Consider the following 17307-nt stretch of genomic DNA (forward strand, 5'->3'; position numbering starts at 1 on the left):
TGCTCTGGATCGACGTGTACGACGACGTGTACAACAGTGTGTTCCAGTTCCCACCAATATCCAGCAACTTCGCACAGCCATTGAAGAGAAGTGGGACAACATTCCACAGGCCACAATCAACAGCCTGATCAACTCTATGCAAAGGAGATGTGTCACGCTGCATGAGGCAAATGGTGGTCACACAAGATACTGACTGGTTTTCTGATCCACGCCCCAACTTTTTTTTTAAAGGCATCTGTGACCAACAGATGCATATCTGTATTCCCAGTCATGTGAAATACATAGATTAGGGTCTAATGAATTTATTTAAATTGACTGATTTCATTATATGAACTGTAACTCAGTAAAATCTTTGAAATTGTTGCATGTTGTGTTTATATTTTTGTTTAGTAAATAAGCTCCACTCCACATTTAATTCTAAATTTCTACTGCTTGCTAAATATTTTGTTTCAACAAAAAACATGTATTTGCAGAATAAGGATTGGCCTGATTATCAAGAATGCCTGAATTGCTATGCCTCGATTTTCTGGTTGGTTGGCAAGTTTCACCATCCAATTATTTCAGTTCTAAAAGAGTGCAACATTCACCATGGTCAATTATTGTATTCTATCCATTCGGGCTTTCGCGGGATACCTGAGACATTAAACGGATAGGGAGGGCATACAGGCTGTCGCGCATGTATTAATGCGCAATATACCTAAATGGGTAATCGAAACACATCAACCACTTCATTTTTTGTCGATTTCTTTTTTTAGGTGTGACGTCATTACGTCCAGCTGTTTTCATCGACAAGATAGTTCAATGGAAACACCTTAGCAGACAATTGTAGAATCTATTTTCTATGAGAACTTTCTTAAATGTCGACAAAAACAAAAAATCACTGGACAAGCTATTGGAAACATAGCTAGTGACGAATTCTGAGAAACAAATACATTTAGTTGTAAATATTAAAATATAATCAAGTATGTCATTTTACTATAGCCTGCCCTACCGCTCTTTCATTTTCTTATGTGCGCTTTTACGCATGGATTTCTGCGCTACATGGGCAGATGCAGGCGCTGTTGATCGATGCCTAGCCTCGTCGCGAACAAGTCTTCCTTAAAACAGCAACAGCAACGCAAGACTAATCGATGTCAAACTATAAACTTATCCGCCAGTGCCACGTAGACTGTCAAGTCTCAGCTTACCTTTCCTTTAAGGTCCAGGATGAATATAGCAGACGCCGACATCCTGATAAACTAATAGCACAAAAAATATAAATGTTTGACGTTGAATATCCCTTACAGCATTTCATTCAGTGTATCTCCCATCTCGCGCTCTGTTGTCTAATGCACGCCACTGCTCTTTCCGGGTAGTATTTCGTCGTCAGACCTGTCAAGCAGCTTTCAACGCAACAGAGCATGCAAAACCAATCCTACATCAATTATTAGGTCTACATATGGTATCGATTCTCTTCTATTCTGCACAGAATATGCATAGGTTACTATCAGGCGTGTTTGTCTATTGTACTATATAAAGCATTGCTATACATTATCATAGATTGACGCATATGCCTAACTGTTTCAAGATAATTGTATGTATTTTTCTACAGAAAGAAAAACATGTGCGCTATTAAATTTTAAAACGTTTTATTTTATCTACAAATGTAACAAAATGGAGTGCAGGCACACCCAAACAACATCAATTTCATTGGTAAAACTGAGTTGGAACTTAAAAAATCTAACTCAAAAACAAATTGATTGATTATTTGACCCACTTTAAATAATAATGTTCTAACAAATTTCTATCAAAGTCAGTACAAACAGTTAGCCCAATTTTGAAATCCATTGAAAGACACAGGCCAAGGTGCCCTATTGCGGAGCTAAATTGAGTTATTGCTATTGTCAGTTTTGTATTCATCTGTCTCTGTGACTGTTTTTCCCCCTCTAAAGATGATGGAAATAGACATGCTTAAATTTAATATCTGTATTGGTCCCAATCAGTGTCCAAATAGGCTAGTGACCCTCTCTCTCTCATTCTCTCCCCTCTCTTTCCACCTTCTCCCTTTCTTCCTAGCCAATGGTAAAGTCCATCCCATCCTCTTCCTCCTCTTCCTCCACTTCAAGTGCCCTCTTAGCCCTCTCCCTCTCGCTGGCTTGTATGTAGTTATCCTCTATGAAGCCATCATCATCTTCCTCATCCTCTATGTCCATCTCTCCCTGGAGGACAGCAGCAGGGTGGGGGCTCTGTGCCTGTCCCCCATGGTTGTGCATAGAGAAGCCCACCTCCAGACTGTTGGGGTCACACTGGCTGGCTGTGTCCTGCTCGGTCAGACGGGTGTGGCGATAGCTGGCTAGGTAGCGGCGGACCAGCTGGCATTTGGCCAGGCTGGTGATGAGGAGGGAGAGGGAGATGGCCGTCACAAGGACTGCCACCAAATATTGCCAACTGTGGGAGGGGCGGCTCTGACCAGGCGACTCTGTGCCTGTTCGGCGAGAGGGGAATAGGTTTTACTGTTCAAATCATTATTATGAATTACATCACAGCTCTAACAGCCAAGACCGCTTGAGTAAGCTTCAAAGAATTCTATGACAGCTGATAATTATATGATATGACTTAACTACATATAAATTAGATGATATGAGGCAGAAGTAAATTGTTATGAGATCCTTACCATTAGTTGTAGTCATTGTGTTAGTTGGAGTTGTGGTGGGATGTTCATGGTCATTTGTCAACAGTTTTCTATGAGATGGTCTTCTGATTCCTGTCGTCAAATCATCAGAGCCACGCTCAAGCTCTTGGTTCCCATGGAGATCCAGGAAGGATATAGTTACTATATCTCGAGTGGAGACAGACAGGGGGACTTGCAGTCTGTTGTGCCCCAAAAACAGCTTCCCTAACCTGGGTAAACCCTGCAGAGCTCCAGCCTCTATGGAAGTCAATTGGCAGCCACTGAGGTCTAGTGTATGCAGGGAGGGGAGGCTGCAGAGGTTGTCTTTCCCCAGCAGAGGGAGGTAGTTGCCTGAGAGATTGAGGGTAACCAGCTGATCCAACCTCTGTAGTTGTCTGAGGTGTTGAGAGTTAGTTAAGTTGAGGTGGTTCTGGGAGAGGTCCAGTGTGGTTGCATTGTCCCATATCTCTGTTGGAATATGATCCAGTTTCCTCCAACTGCAGTTAAATGATGCCTTGGGGAAGAGATGGACAAGATTGGTCAAACCAACCCTTCCCATATTGTGGTTGCCATTTAGCAAGAATCAAGAAATGTAAAATGAACTTTATGATTTTTGGAAGTTTCTCCCTAAAGCCATTATATGGGTGAATAAAAAAAAAGTGGTGTTAATTAATTAATTAGGAGTCTTTGCAACTGTCTAGTGCTGATAACTAAATATTCCATGTAACTTTAAAACGAAAGATAAAGAAAACCATCTAATATATAACAAATAAAGTTGTGAACAACAAATCAATTCACTTAAAGAGAGTCCCAATCTTGACATAATTCTTATGTTGATATCCTGTAAGGAATCAGACTTCACTCCCAGAGGTAACATTATCTTATGATCAACAACAGGAAAAATGTCTCAAACAGGAAATTCCCCATAGTGTTTTCCTCACGTGACTGCTTGGAACTGAACAACGGCAAGAAAAAGAGGAGAAGAAAATGGGGAGAAGAAGAAAGCTGTGTGTCTTTCTTACCGTGCCAGTATTGACAGTACACGGGCCAACAGTGCGACTCTGAAGCATGCTCCTGCTAACTGTTCCCCAGAAACACAAAACCACACACAGGCCGTGGCCCCATGACCCCATGGTTCCCCGCTTCCTGTAGGAATCACAGATGGACAGACAAAGACTAAGTATTAATCAGACTGACAAATGAGTCACAACTAAGTATTAATCAAACTGACAAATGAGTCACAACTAAGTATTAATCAGACTGACAAATGAGTCACAACTAAGTATTAATCAGACTGACAAATGAGTCACAACTAAGTATTAATCAGACTGACAAATGAGTCACAACTAAGTATTAATCAGACTGACAAATGAGTCACAACTAAGTATTAATCAGACTGACAAATGAGTCACAACTAAGTATTAATCAAACTGACAAATGAGTCACAACTAGAACTGCATTGAAAAATAATAACCAGAACTGAATAGAGAAATAATAACCAGATAACCAGAACTGAATAGAGAAATAATAACCAGATAACCAGAACTGCATTGAGAAATAATCATCAGAAATTAATTGATCAATAATAACCAGATAACCAGAACAGAATAGAGAAATAATAACCAGATAACCAGAACTGCATTGAGAAATAATAACTAGATAACCAGAACTGAATTGAGAAATAATAACCAGATAACCAGAACTGCATTGAGAAATAATAACTAAATAACCAGAACTGAATTGAGAAATAATAACCAGATAACCAGAACTGCATTGAGAAATAATAACCAGATAACCAGAACTGCATTGAGAAATAATAACCAGATAACCAGAACTGAATAGAGAAATAATAACCAGATAACCAGAACTGAATTGAGAAATAATAACCAGATAACCAGAACTGCATTGAGAAATAATAACTAGATAACCAGAACTGAATTGAGAAATAATAACCAGATAACCAGAACTGCATTGAGAAATAATAACCAGATAACCAGAACTGAATTGAGAAATCATAACCAGATAACCAGAACTGCATTGAGACTAGTGTTTTAATTCATACTTTATCCTCTGGGAATTCATTCTACATCTTGTTTTATATGTTTATAACCCCAAATAAATGTAACCTTACTGACATAGGCCTCCAACAAGGTATAGTTACGTGACCTGCCCAGGAAAAATGACTGGCCCTAAAACACACCAGAATCGTGTTGGAAACATAAACAGTTTTTTGACATAACTAAAACCAGTGACCTCTTATGCTCTTCTGTAAGCAAATTTGTTTAATTTACATTTGTTTGCATGCAGTGTTGACTCATTATGTTAGATACAGATCCTCTGACTCATTGCACATTCTGAAGATGTCTATTGGCATCTTCTCACAAAGACAAGAGTACCAGTTTAGTGTTCCCACATGTATTGTACATTTTCTATGCAGGTGTGTGTACACACTTTCTATACAATAAAAAGTAGATTTAAAGCATTTAGTTAAAGACTTAAGAGCTCTTTCACACACTTTAACAATAGCTTTTGTTCTGAATATTGCTCTTATGTTGTTCTTCTCACATCTGTGACTGTGTATCTTTCTTATCTCTTTGTTTTTTAATCTGATCCCGGCCTGTTTGTAGAGTCCTCTTGGCACCAAAGAGATTTTTCACAGAGGGGGCCTACTGGCTGGTCGCTCTGCCATTAGGCTTCTTCTCCTCCCTTCCTTCTGCTATTAAGCTCAGCATGGTTGGCTGTAAAGACCTGAGTGGGAATCTCTTAATCTCTTCCTGTCCTCGCACAGTAAAGGCACAACAACACAACGCCTGGAAGCTATGGGAAGCCCAGGAGCCCACAAGAGGCAATGTGTGTAGTAGCCCACTGGACACAGATGTCAGTTCAAAGTCTTGTTTTAATTTACATTTGGTTGAGTTGTCAACAAACGTGAATTCAACATAAAATCAACAAAACATTTCACAATGTCATTGGATTTAGGTTAAAAATACGAAATTCTCTTATGTTGATGACTTTTTCAAATCCAATCAGTTTTCCATGTTGATTAAACGTCATCACATTGAATGTTTTGGTTGGTTGAAATTATGTGGAAACAATGTTGATTCAACCAGTTTTTGCCCTGTGTGTGTGTGTGTGTGTGTGTGTGTGTGTGTGTGTGTGTGTGTGTGTGTGTGTGTGTGTGTGTGTGTGTGTGTGTGTGTGTGTGTGTGTGTGTGTGTGTGCGTGCATGCATCTGCATGAGTGTGTGTACTTTATGTTTAAGGGTACGTAGTAGATTTGTGCCACAGACGGCTAGGGCAAGGAGTGAGTTATGCTTTAGTAAGGTTAGCTTCTTAGCGTTCATAGCGCGTGCTTCCGGGTTTGGAGCGAGTAGTCGTGCTGCACTCCGCTCCGCAGGTAATATTACATCTCATTACATTACAACGGTTTGATTTGTTTGATCTGAGCAATTTTTAGCTAGCTACTTAGCTGTCTTTGTATCAAAGATAATTGTGTAGTTTAGAGTAATTATCGAGGTTAGCTAGCCAGCTATTTTCGTCCGCCGCGCTGCGCCACCGTTCTCCTACTTAGTCAACAACTGCTAGCTAGCTAGCCAACTTCTACCGACTAGCAGCACTGTAGAAACTAATACATTACAACGGAACGATTTGATTAGTGTACATTTACATTTTACATTTAAGTCATTTAGCAGACGCTCTTATCCAGAGCGACTTACAAATTGGTGCATTCACCTTATGATATCCAGTGGAACAACCACTTTTCAATAGTGCATCTAAATCTTTTAGGGGGGGGTTAGAAGGATTACTTTATCCTATCCTAGGTATTCCTTAAAGAGGTGGGGTTTCAGGTGTCTCCGGAAGGTGGTGATTGACTCCGCTGTCCTGGCGTCGTGAGGGAGCTTGTTCCACCATTGGGGTGCCAGAGCAGCGAACAGTTTTGACTGGGCTGAGCGGGAACTGTGCTTCCTCAGAGGTAGGGGGGCCAGCAGGCCAGAGGTGGATGAACGCAGTGCCCTTGTTTGGGTGTAGGGCCTGATCAGAGCCTAAAGGTATGGAGGTGCCGTTCCCTTCACAGCTCTGTAGGCAATCACCATGGTCTTGTAGCGGATGCGAGCTTCAACTGGAAGCCAGTGGAGAGAGCGGAGGAGCGGGGTGACGTGAGAGAACTTGGGAAGGTTGAACACCAGACGGGCTGCGGCGTTCTGGATGAGTTGTAGGGGTTTAATGGCACAGGCAGGGAGCCCAGCCAACAGCGAGTTGCAGTAATCCAGACGGGAGATGACAAGTGCCTGGATTAGGACCTGCGCCGCTTCCTGTGTGAGGCAGGGTCGTACTCTGCGAATGTTGTAGAGCATGAACCTACAGGATCGGGTCACCGCCTTGATGTTAGTGGAGAACGACAGGGTGTTGTCCAGGATCACGCCAAGGTTCTTAGCACTCTGGGAGGAGGACACAAGGGAGTTGTCAACCGTGATGGCGAGATCATGGAACGGGCAGTCCTTCCCCGGGAGGAAGAGCAGCTCCGTCTTGCCGAGGTTCAGCTTGAGCTGGTGATCCGTCATTCACACTGATATGTCTGACAGACATGCAGAGATGCGATTCGCCGCCTGGTTATCAGAAGGGGGAAAGGAGAAGATTAATTGTGTGTCGTCTGCATAGCAATGATAGGAGAGACCATGTGAGGATATGACAGAGCCAAGTGACTTGGTGTATAGCGAGAATAGGAGAGGGCCCACAACAGAGCCCTGGGGGACACCAGTGGTGAGAGCGCATGGTGCGGAGACAGATTCTCGCCACGCCACCTGGTAGGAGCGACCTGTCAGGTAGGACGCAATCCAAGCGTGGGCCGCGCCGGAGATGCCCAACTCGGAGATGGTGGAGAGGAGGATCTGATGGTTCACAGTATCAAAGGCAGCAGATAGGTCTAGAAGGATGAGAGCAGAGGAGAATGAGTTAGCTTTAGCAGTGCGGAGAGCCTCCGTGACACAGAGAAGAGCAGTCTCAGTTGAATGCCCAGTCTTGAAAATTAATTTAAGTGTAGTGTTAGCTAGCTACATAGTTGTCTTTGCTGTCTTTGTATCTAAGATAATTGTGTAGTTTAGAGTAATTATCGAGGTTAGCCAGCCAGGTTAGCTAGTGTTAGCTAGCTACATAGTTGCCTTTGTATCATGATAAGGTGTAGCACGGAAACTATCGAGGTTACCTAGCCAGCTACACTTTCAAACAAAGTCAACAACGCAGCCACTGCTAGCTAGCCTATTTACCAGCCAGCAGTACTGTATCATTTTAGTCATTTTAGTCAATAAGTTGTATTTGTCATAGTTTGTCATAGTTTGATAATTGTGTAGTTTAGAGTAATCATCGAGGTTAGCTGGCCAGCTATTTTCGTCCCCCGCGATGCCATTTCCAAACCTAGCCAACTATTACCGACGAGCAGCATTGTAGAAACTAAATACATTACAAAGGAACGTCTTGATTAGTGTTATGTTAGCTAGCTACATAGTTGCCTTTGTATCATGATAAGGTGTCGTACTGAAACTATCGAGGTTACCTAGCCAGCTACACTTTCAAACAAAGTCAACAACGCAGCCACTGCTAGCTAGCCTACTTCACCAGCCAGCAGTACTGTATCATTTTAATCATTTTAGTCAATAAGATTTTTGCAACGTAAGCTTAACTTTCTGAACATTCGAGACGTGTAGTCCACTTGTCATTCCAATCTCCTTTGCATTAGCGTAGCCTCTTCTGTAGCCTGTCAACTATGTGTCTGTCTATCCCTGTTCTCTCCCCTCTGCACAGGCCATACAAACGCTTCACAGCGCGTGGCCGCTGCCACTCTAACCTGGTGGTCCCAGCGCGCACGACCCACGTGGAGTTCCAGGTCTCCGGCAGCCTCTTGAAGTGCCGGTCTGTGGCCAACAAGGCAGAGTTCATCTCAGCCTATGCTAACCTCCAGTCCCTCGACTTCTTGGCGCTGACGGAAACATGGATTACCACAGATAACACTGCTACTCCTACTGCTCTCTCCTCGTCTGCCCACGTGTTCTCGTACACAGAGCTTCTGGTCAGCGGGGAGGTGGCACTGGGATCCTCATCTCTCCCAAGTGGACATTCTCTCTTTCTCCCCTGACCCATCTGTCTATCGCCTCCTTTGAATTCCATGCTGTCACAGTTACCAGCCCTTTCAAGCTTAACATCCTTATCATTTATCGCCCTCCAGGTTCCCTCGGAGAGTTCATCAATGAGCTTGACGCCTTGATAAGTTCCTTTCCTGAGGATGGCTCACCTCTCACAGTTCTGGGTGACTTTAACCTCCCCACGTCTACCTTTGACTCATTCCTCTCTGCCTCCTTCTTTCCTACTCACAAGGCAGGCAATACGCTTGACCTCATCTTTACTAGATGCTGTTCTTCCACTAATCACATTGCAACTCCCCTCCAAGTCTCCGACCACTACCTTGTATCCTTTTCCCTCTCGCTCTCATCCAACACTTCTCACTCTGCCCCTACTCGGATGGTATTGCGCCGTCCCAACCTTCGCTCTCTCTCCCCCGCTACTCTCTCCTCTTCCATCCTATCATCTCTTCCCTCTGCTCAAACCTTCTCCAACCTATCTCCTGATTCTGCCTCCTCAACCCTCCTCTCCTCCCTTTCTGCATCCTTTGACTCTCTATGTCCCCTATCCTCCAGGCCGGCTCGGTCCTCCCCTCCTGCTCCGTGGCTCGACGACTCATTGCGAGCTCATAGAACAGGGCTCCGGGCAGCCGAGCGGAAATGGAGGAAAACTCACCTCCCTGCGGACCCGGCATCCTTTCACTCCCTCCTCTCTACATTTTCCTCTTCTGTCTCTGCTGCTAAAGCCACTTTCTACCACTCTAAATTCCAAGCATCTGCCTCTAACCCTAGGAAGCTCTTTGCCACCTTCTCCTCCCTCCTGAATCCTCCTCCCCCTCCCCCCCTCCTCCCTCTCTGCGGATGACTTCGTCAACCATTGTGAAAAGAAGGTCGACGACATCCAATCCTCGTTTGCTAAGTCAAACGACACCGCTGGTCCTGCTTACACTGCCCTACCCTGTGCTTTGACCTCTTTCTCCCCTCTCTCTCCAGATGAAATCTCGCGTCTTGTGACGGCCGGCCGCCCAACAACCTGCCCGCTTGACCCTTTCCCCTCCTCTCTTCTCCAGACCATTTCCGGAGACTTTCTCCCTTACCTCACGTCGCTCATCAACTCATCCTTGACCGCTGGCTACGTCCCTTCCGTCTTCAAGAGAGCGAGAGTTGCACCCCTTCTGAAAAAACCTACACTCGATCCCTCCGATGTCAACAACTACAGACCAGTATCCCTTCTTTCTTTTCTCTCCAAAACTCTTGAACGTGCTGTCCTTGGCCAGCTCTCCTGCTATCTCTCTCAGAATGACCTTCTTGACCCAAATCAGTCAGGTTTCAAGACTGGTCATTCAACTGAGACTGCTCTTCTCTGTGTCACGGAGGCGCTCCGCACTGCTAAAGCTAACTCTCTCTCCTCTGCTCTCATCCTTCTAGACCTATCGGCTGCCTTTGATACTGTGAACCATCAGATCCTCCTCTCCACCCTCTCCGAGTTGGGCATCTCCGGCGCGGCCCACGCTTGGATTGCGTCCTACCTGACAGGTCGCTCCTACCAGGTGGCATGGCGAGAATCTGTCTCCGCATCACGTGCTCTCACCACTGGTGTCCCCCAGGGCTCTGATCTAGGCCCTCTGCTATTCTCGCTATAGCAAGTCAATTGGCTCTGCCATATCCTCACATGGTCTCTCCTATCATTGCTATGCAGACGACACACAATTAATCTTCTCCTTTCCCCCTTCTGATAACCAGGTGGCGAATCGCATCTCTGCATGTCTGGCAGACATATCAGTGTGGATGACTGATCACCACCTCAAGCTGAACCTCGGCAAGACAGAGCTGCTCTTCCTCCCGGGGAAGGACTGCCCGTTCCATGATCTCGCCATCACGGTTGACAACTCCATTGTGTCCTCCTCCCAGAGTGCTAAGAACCTTGGCGTGACCCTGGACAACACCCTGTCGTTCTCCACTAACATCAAGGCGGTGACCCGATCCTGTAGGTTCATGCTCTACAACATTCGCAGAGTACGACCCTGCCTCACACAGGAAGCGGCGCAGGTCCTAATCCAGGCACTTGTCATCTCCCGTCTGGATTACTGCAACTCGCTGTTGGCTGGGCCTGTGCCATTAAACCCCTACAACTCATCCAGAACGCCGCAGCCCGTCTGGTGTTCAACCTTCCCAAGTTCTCTCACGTCACCCCGCTCCTCCGCTCTCTCCACTGGCTTCCAGTTGAAGCTCGCATCCGCTACAAGACCATGGTGCTTGCCTACGGAGCTGTGAGGGGAACGGCACCTCCTTACCTTCAGGCTCTGATCAGGCCCTACACCCAAACAAGGGCACTGCATTCATCCACCTCTGGCCTGCTCACCTCCCTACCTCTGAGGAAGCACAGTTCCCGCTCAGCCCAGTCAAAACTGTTCGCTGCTCTGGCACCCCAATGGTGGAACAAGCTCCCTCATGACGCCAGGACAGCGGAGTCAATCACCACCTTCCGGAGACACCTGAAACCCCACCTCTTTAAGGAATACCTAGGATAGGATAAAGTAATCCTTCTAACCCCCACCCTTAAAAGATATAGATGCACTATTGTAAAGTGGTTGTTCCACTGGATATCATAAGGTGAATGCACCAATTTGTAAGTCGCTCTGGATAAGAGCGTCTGCTAAATGACTTAAATGTAAATGTAAATGTACGCTTTGAAAGGGGCTCCTTGACCAGCCCGCCACACACTCCCATCCTTGCAGCCCAATGCCACATCTTTCTGTTCTGTAATGGGTTGCCCGGGTCCTGTCCCTCTCTTCCCTCTCCTTCCCCACTCCTCGTTCTCCTCTCTGGATACGGAAGTGACACACAAAGCCATCCTTCGTCTGACCTACTGGTAACACTCTGTGGTGCCGGTGAGGTGAGCAAGCCTTCTTCCCCCTCCTCAGTCCTCATCCATGGTTCCAGATAAATATCTTTGTCATTGGTTTCAGCGAATATTTTGCGCGGGAGCTAAGTGATGCCATTGTTTGTCAAGAATAAAGGATATGGTTTGATCATACAGGGATTTGAAAAACAACAGGCAGAGAGATGGAGGTTGTTTGAGGGTGTCACGGTCATCGTCGGTTATGAAGGACCAAAACGCAGCAGGTATGTGTATGCTCATCTTGCTCTTTTAATAAATACAAAATTAACACCAAAATAACAAAGAACGAACGATCAACAAAAACAGTCTGGTAAGGCACAAGGCTAAACACAGAATAATCACCCACAAATAACAAACACAAACACACCCTAATATATGGGACTCTCAATCAAAGGCAGATAGACAACACCTGCCTTCAACTGAGAGTCCCAACCCTAATTAACCAAACATAGAACCAGACATACTAGACTAAACATAGAATACCAGAAAACCAAACAGTGCCCAAAAACCCCGGAATACTTAAACCAAATGCCCCTTCAACAAAACACACCACCCCGAACCACATAAAACGAATACCCTCTGCCACGTCCTGACCAAACTACAATACCAATTAACCTTATACTGGCCAGGACGTGACAGAGGGAGATGTTTTATACACATGCAATGGGTACCTGCTACTCGGGATAGGGTGGTATACACACAAAATCTAAGTTGTTCTTTACCTTTAAACCCTCTAGAGTCGATGTCCGTGCCCCCGTGGAAATCTAATTATCATAATAAAAAAAACATAAATATGTCTCAGTTTAAGCTAGAGATATCTGTTAGGTTGCATTTGATGCGTCTCAATCCAGCACATCTGTTGATGTGACAGAGTTAGAGAGGTGTTTGTCAGGCCTTCAGACATCCCGAAAATGGGTCTTCTCATAAAATCGTCTGTAGCGTCCGAACAGTGTGGCTTACAAACTAGTATGACCCCTCTATGGAAAGATGAGAGGCTCACCAACGTGATGGTGAAGTCTGTACTGAAGTCGGTACAGCTGATCTGCCAACTTCTGTCTGTAGCGTCTGAACAATTTGGGCTACACACCATCTGTGGAAAGGCGAGACTCTCGCGAACATTTACAGTTGAAGGCGGAAGCTTACAGACACCTTAGCCAAATACATTTAAACTCAGTTTTTCACAATTCCTGACATTTAATCCTCATAAAAATTCCAGGTCTTAGGTCAGTTAGGATCACCACTTTATTTTAAGAATGTGAAATGTCAGAATAATAGTAGAGAGAATGATTTATTTCAGCTTTTATTTCTTTCATCACATTTCCAGTGGGTCAGAAGTTTACATACACTCAATTAGTATTTGGTAGCATTGCTTTTAAATTGTTTGATTGGGTCAAACGTTTTGGGTAGCCTTCCACAAGCTTCTCACAATAAGTTGGGTGAATTTTGGCCCATTCATGGCAGAGCTGGTGTAACTGAGTCAGGTTTGTAGGCCTCCTTGCTCTCACACACTTTTTCAGTTCTGCACACACATTTTCTATAGGATTGAGGTCAGGGCTTTGTGATGGCCACTCCAATACCTTGACTTTGTTGTCCTTAAGCCATTTTGCCAAAACTTTGGAAGTATGCTTGAGGTCATTGTCCATTTGGAAAACCCATTTGCAACCAAGCTTAAACTTCTTGACTGATGTCTTGAGATGTTGCTTCAATATATCCACATAATTTTCCTGCCTCATGATGCCATCTATTTTGTGAAGTGCACCAGTGCCTCCTGCAGCAAAGCACCCCCACAACATGATGCTGCTTCACGGTTGGGATGGTGTTCTTCGGCTTGCAAGCCTCCCCATTTTTCCTCCAAACATAACGATGGTCATTATGGCCAAACAGTTCTATTTTTGTTTCATCAGACCAGAGGACATTTCTCCAAAAAGTACGATCTTTGTCCCATGTGCAGTTGCAAACTGTAGTATGACTTTTTTATGGAGGTTTTAGAGCAGTGGCTTCTTCCTTGCTGAGCGGCCTTTCAGGTTATGTCAATATAGAACTCGTTTTACTGTGGATATAGATACTTTTGTACCTGTTTTCTCCAGCATCTTCACAAGGTCCTTTACTGTTGTTCTGGGATTGATTTGCACTTTTAGCACCAAAGTATGTTAATCTCTAGGAAACGGAACCCGTCTCCTTCCTGAGCGGTATGATGGCTGTGTGGTCCCATGGTGTTTATACTTGCGTACTATTGTTTGTACAGATGAACGTGGTACCTTCAGGCGTTTGGACATTGCTCCCAAGGATCCCACTTTTTTTTCTGAGGTCTTGGCTGATTTCTTTTGATTTTCCCATGATGTCAAGCTAAGAGGAACTGAGTTTGAAGGTAGGCCTTGAAATACATCCACAGGTACACCTCCAATTGACTCAAATTATGTCAATTAGCCTATCAGAAGCTTCTAAAGGCTTAACATCATTTTCTGGAATTTTCCAAGCTGTTTAAAGGCACAGTCAACTTAGTGTATGTAGACTTCTGACCCACTGGAATTGTGATACAGTGAATTATAAGTGAAATAATCTGTCTGTAAACAATTGTTGGAAAAATTACTTGTGTCATGCACAAAGTAGATGTCCTAACCGACTTGCCATTAACTATAGTTTGTTTACAAGAAATTTGAAGGAGTGGTTGAAAAACGAGTTTTAATGACCCCAACCTAAGTATATGTAAACTTCCCACTTCAGCTGTAGATGTTAGTTGTTTTGCTCTAAGACGTCCACAGGCCTCACAAGACTCCTCTGAAGGTACCCCAGTACCAGTTAAAAAACGAATGGAAGTACACTTATGTACACAAAGTCTGTGGACACACCTTCAAATTAGTGGATTCTGCCATTTCAGCCCCAGCCGTTGCTGACAGGTGTATAAAATTGAGCACACGGCCATGCAATTTCCATAGACAAACATTGGCAGTAGATTGGCCCGTACTAAAGAGCTCAGTGACTTTCAACGTGGCACTGTCATAGGATACCACCTTACCAATAAGTCAGTTCGTCAAATTTCTGCCCTGCTAATCTTTCCATGTCAACTGTAAGTGCTGTTACTGTGGAGTGGAAACATCTAGGAGCAACAATGGCTCAGCCGCGAAGTGGTAGTCCACACAAGCTCACAGAACGAGACCGCTGACTGCTGAAGCGCGTAGCACATAAAAACCATCTGTCCTCGGTTGCAACACTCACTACTGAGTTCCAAACTGTCTCTGAAAGCAATGTCAGCACAAGAGCTGTTCTTTGGGAGCTTCATGAAATGGGTTAATCATGGCCGAGTAGCCGGACACATGCCTAAGATCACCATGCGCAATGCCAAGGGTTGGCTGGAGTGGTGTAAATCTTGCCGCCATTGGACACTGGAGCAGTGGAAATGCGTTCTCTGGAGTGATGAATCACGCTTCACCATGCCCCAATGCGTAGTGCCTACTGTAAAGTTTGGTGGAGGAAGAATAATGGTCTGGGGCTGTTTTTCATGGTTGCGGCTAGGCCCCTTAGTTCAAGTGAAGGGAAATAAAGCATATAATGACATTCTATATGATTCTGTACTTCCAACTTTGTGGCAACAGTTTGGGAAAGGTCCTTTCCTGTTTCAGCATGACAATGCCCCCGTGCACAAAGCGAGGTCCATACAGAAATGGTTTGTCGAGATCGGTGTGGAAGAACTTGACTGGCCAGCACAGAGCCCTGACCTCAACCCCATCAAACACCTTTGGGATGAATTGGAACGCCGACTGCGAGCCAGGCCTAATTTCCCAACCTCAGTGCACAACCTCACTGATGCTCTTGTGGCTGAATGGAAGCAAGTCCCCGCAGCAATGTCCCAACATCTAGTGAAAAGCTGTTTTTGCAGCAACAGGGGGACCAACTTCATATTAATACCCATGATTTTGGAATGAAATGTTCGACGAGCAGATGTCCACATACTTTTGGCCATGTAGTGTATATATGGAGACTGTTTCATGACAAAAATAAGGGGTTAAAATGCATGTACAAATTTAATGTAGGACAGATACTTCAGAACAAACTTCCTTTAGATTCTTTGGGGGACTATCTGTTTTTCCATGTAGTGAATGTGTTATTCAATTTGTTTGTATGGGCTAATACCAGTAAGGCCAAATTAACATTTTCATCACATAATGTTTTAATATTATTTTTTATACTTCAAGGGGTCTTAAAATTCTAAATCAAATAGCTAATGATCCTTGGTATGACTTTCTTAAAACAATTCCATATAGCTAAGTAGAACCCTTCCCCGGCTTAGACAGGGCTTAGACTGTTGTGGGTTAATGAGTTTCACATCTGCAACTCTGTTAATCCCACTTCAAGTCATAAACAAAGCAACTGGCAATAGGCACAATCCTTTCTAACATTTGTTTAAAGGCCTACACAGTGTCAGCAATAGAGCCAAGCAACTTCTAGAAACAAATACACCAGAAACTAATATCTTTAGCTTTAGTGGTTAGTGGGATCAAAGAGTAATGCATTTGACAGACCTTTAGCTTCCTGCGTCTCCTTGTTAATGAAACTAGACCTCACCACATCATCCTCCCCGAATGAACAATGTTTTACATTATTATCAAGACGTTGGCTGTCAAAGGTTTAGCCTTATTTGATCAAAACAGCGAACGGCGGGTATCAACATGTGGGCACGACTGCCTGGCTGAGCAACATGCATCTATATATCCGTTTCTCTCTCATTCATCCACTTTCATGGTATTATATCTCGTAATAGCCGTCAAAACATAATTACTGATATACTGTAGTTGAGATTGATCAAAAGGTTGTTTGCATTTGGTTATTATACTAGTATGTCATAGAAATATACCAACATACTGTATTACCGTAACCACAGTACTTAATGGTCAATAAGAGAATCAGGGAGGTCATATGATCTCAATGTTGACAAATGAAAACAGCCCAAAAGGTTAACATTTTGAGAAAGTCCGCTCATTAGAAGTGTCCTACCTGGTCAGCCTGGTCTGTATGTACCTGAAACCCAGGTAACAATATGTCCTCTTCCTAATAGCTCACATTAATGCAGCATTGTCACTGTAAGTTTGTATTTCGCCTTTGCTATAAAATGGAGGCATGTTGTGCAAAGGTTGAAAGGGGTGCGTTCACCTCAATCGTGTTCTGAAGGACTTAAGTTAATGAGTAACTTTGTAACTACATAGGTGTGCTCGCTTCTCCCTCCTACTTTCCCTTGCCTTTATCCAATGGTAAAAGACTAGACCTGATCAGTCGATAGTCAATTCAATAACAACCTGGTTGCTATAAAATGACATGCTTTGTCCTCCCTTATGTCAGAATGTTTATACACAATAGTAGTCAGTATCACACAGAACACTGTTCCTGTTATCTGAACCCATGTTATTTACACGTCAATACACATTCACATTTACACATTACATGAGCTTACTTTTACACGAACATAGTCTATCCACAGTCAGGATATGATATAGCACAGACGCTACTGCACATTTAATAAAGCGCACCCCACAGACACATCTTGCTTTGTTCTTATAAAACCACCCTATCTCTCAAAACATCTGGATCTGAGAGAGGGAAACAGACAAGATACATGTGAAGTGTTTTTTGTTTACTTAAGATGTTCGG

The 17307-nt window shown here is 44.0% G+C and overlaps 2 protein-coding genes across 4 annotated transcripts in view; both read right to left on the minus strand.

Annotated features, from left to right (window-relative positions):
* LOC106560519 (AP-1 complex subunit mu-2) overlaps positions 1 to 1363 on the minus strand; it is a 50122-nt gene extending 48759 nt beyond the window's left edge. Inside the window, exon 1 of the mRNA XM_014123491.2 lies at positions 1188 to 1363. Coding sequence (XP_013978966.1) covers positions 1188 to 1229 — 42 coding nt within the window. The 5' untranslated portion in view covers positions 1230 to 1363. The remainder of the gene's footprint in view (positions 1 to 1187) is intronic.
* Positions 1364 to 1611: 248 nt separating this feature from the next.
* On the minus strand, positions 1612 to 16847 carry cssa10h1orf210 (chromosome ssa10 C1orf210 homolog). 3 transcript variants are annotated; one of them, XM_045687841.1, is made up of 5 exons: positions 16657 to 16804; positions 7452 to 7573; positions 3673 to 3796; positions 2654 to 3164; positions 1612 to 2464 (listed from the first exon to the last, which is right to left on the minus strand). In XM_045687841.1, exons 3-5 carry the CDS (start codon positions 3781 to 3783, stop codon positions 2052 to 2054), a joined length of 1035 nt encoding a protein of 344 aa, XP_045543797.1. In that variant the 5' UTR covers positions 3784 to 3796; positions 7452 to 7573; positions 16657 to 16804; the 3' UTR covers positions 1612 to 2051. The 3 variants fall into 3 exon arrangements, with proteins under 3 accessions (XP_045543797.1, XP_013978965.1, XP_013978964.1); XM_014123490.2 differs by lacking the exon at positions 7452 to 7573 and adding an exon at positions 12387 to 12428; XM_014123489.2 differs by lacking the exon at positions 7452 to 7573 and having other exon boundaries at positions 16657 to 16847.
* Between the last annotated feature and the right edge of the window lie 460 nt (positions 16848 to 17307).

Source organism: Salmo salar, chromosome ssa10 (assembly GCF_905237065.1).
Source record: "Salmo salar chromosome ssa10, Ssal_v3.1, whole genome shotgun sequence".
NCBI lineage: Eukaryota > Metazoa > Chordata > Actinopteri > Salmoniformes > Salmonidae > Salmo > Salmo salar.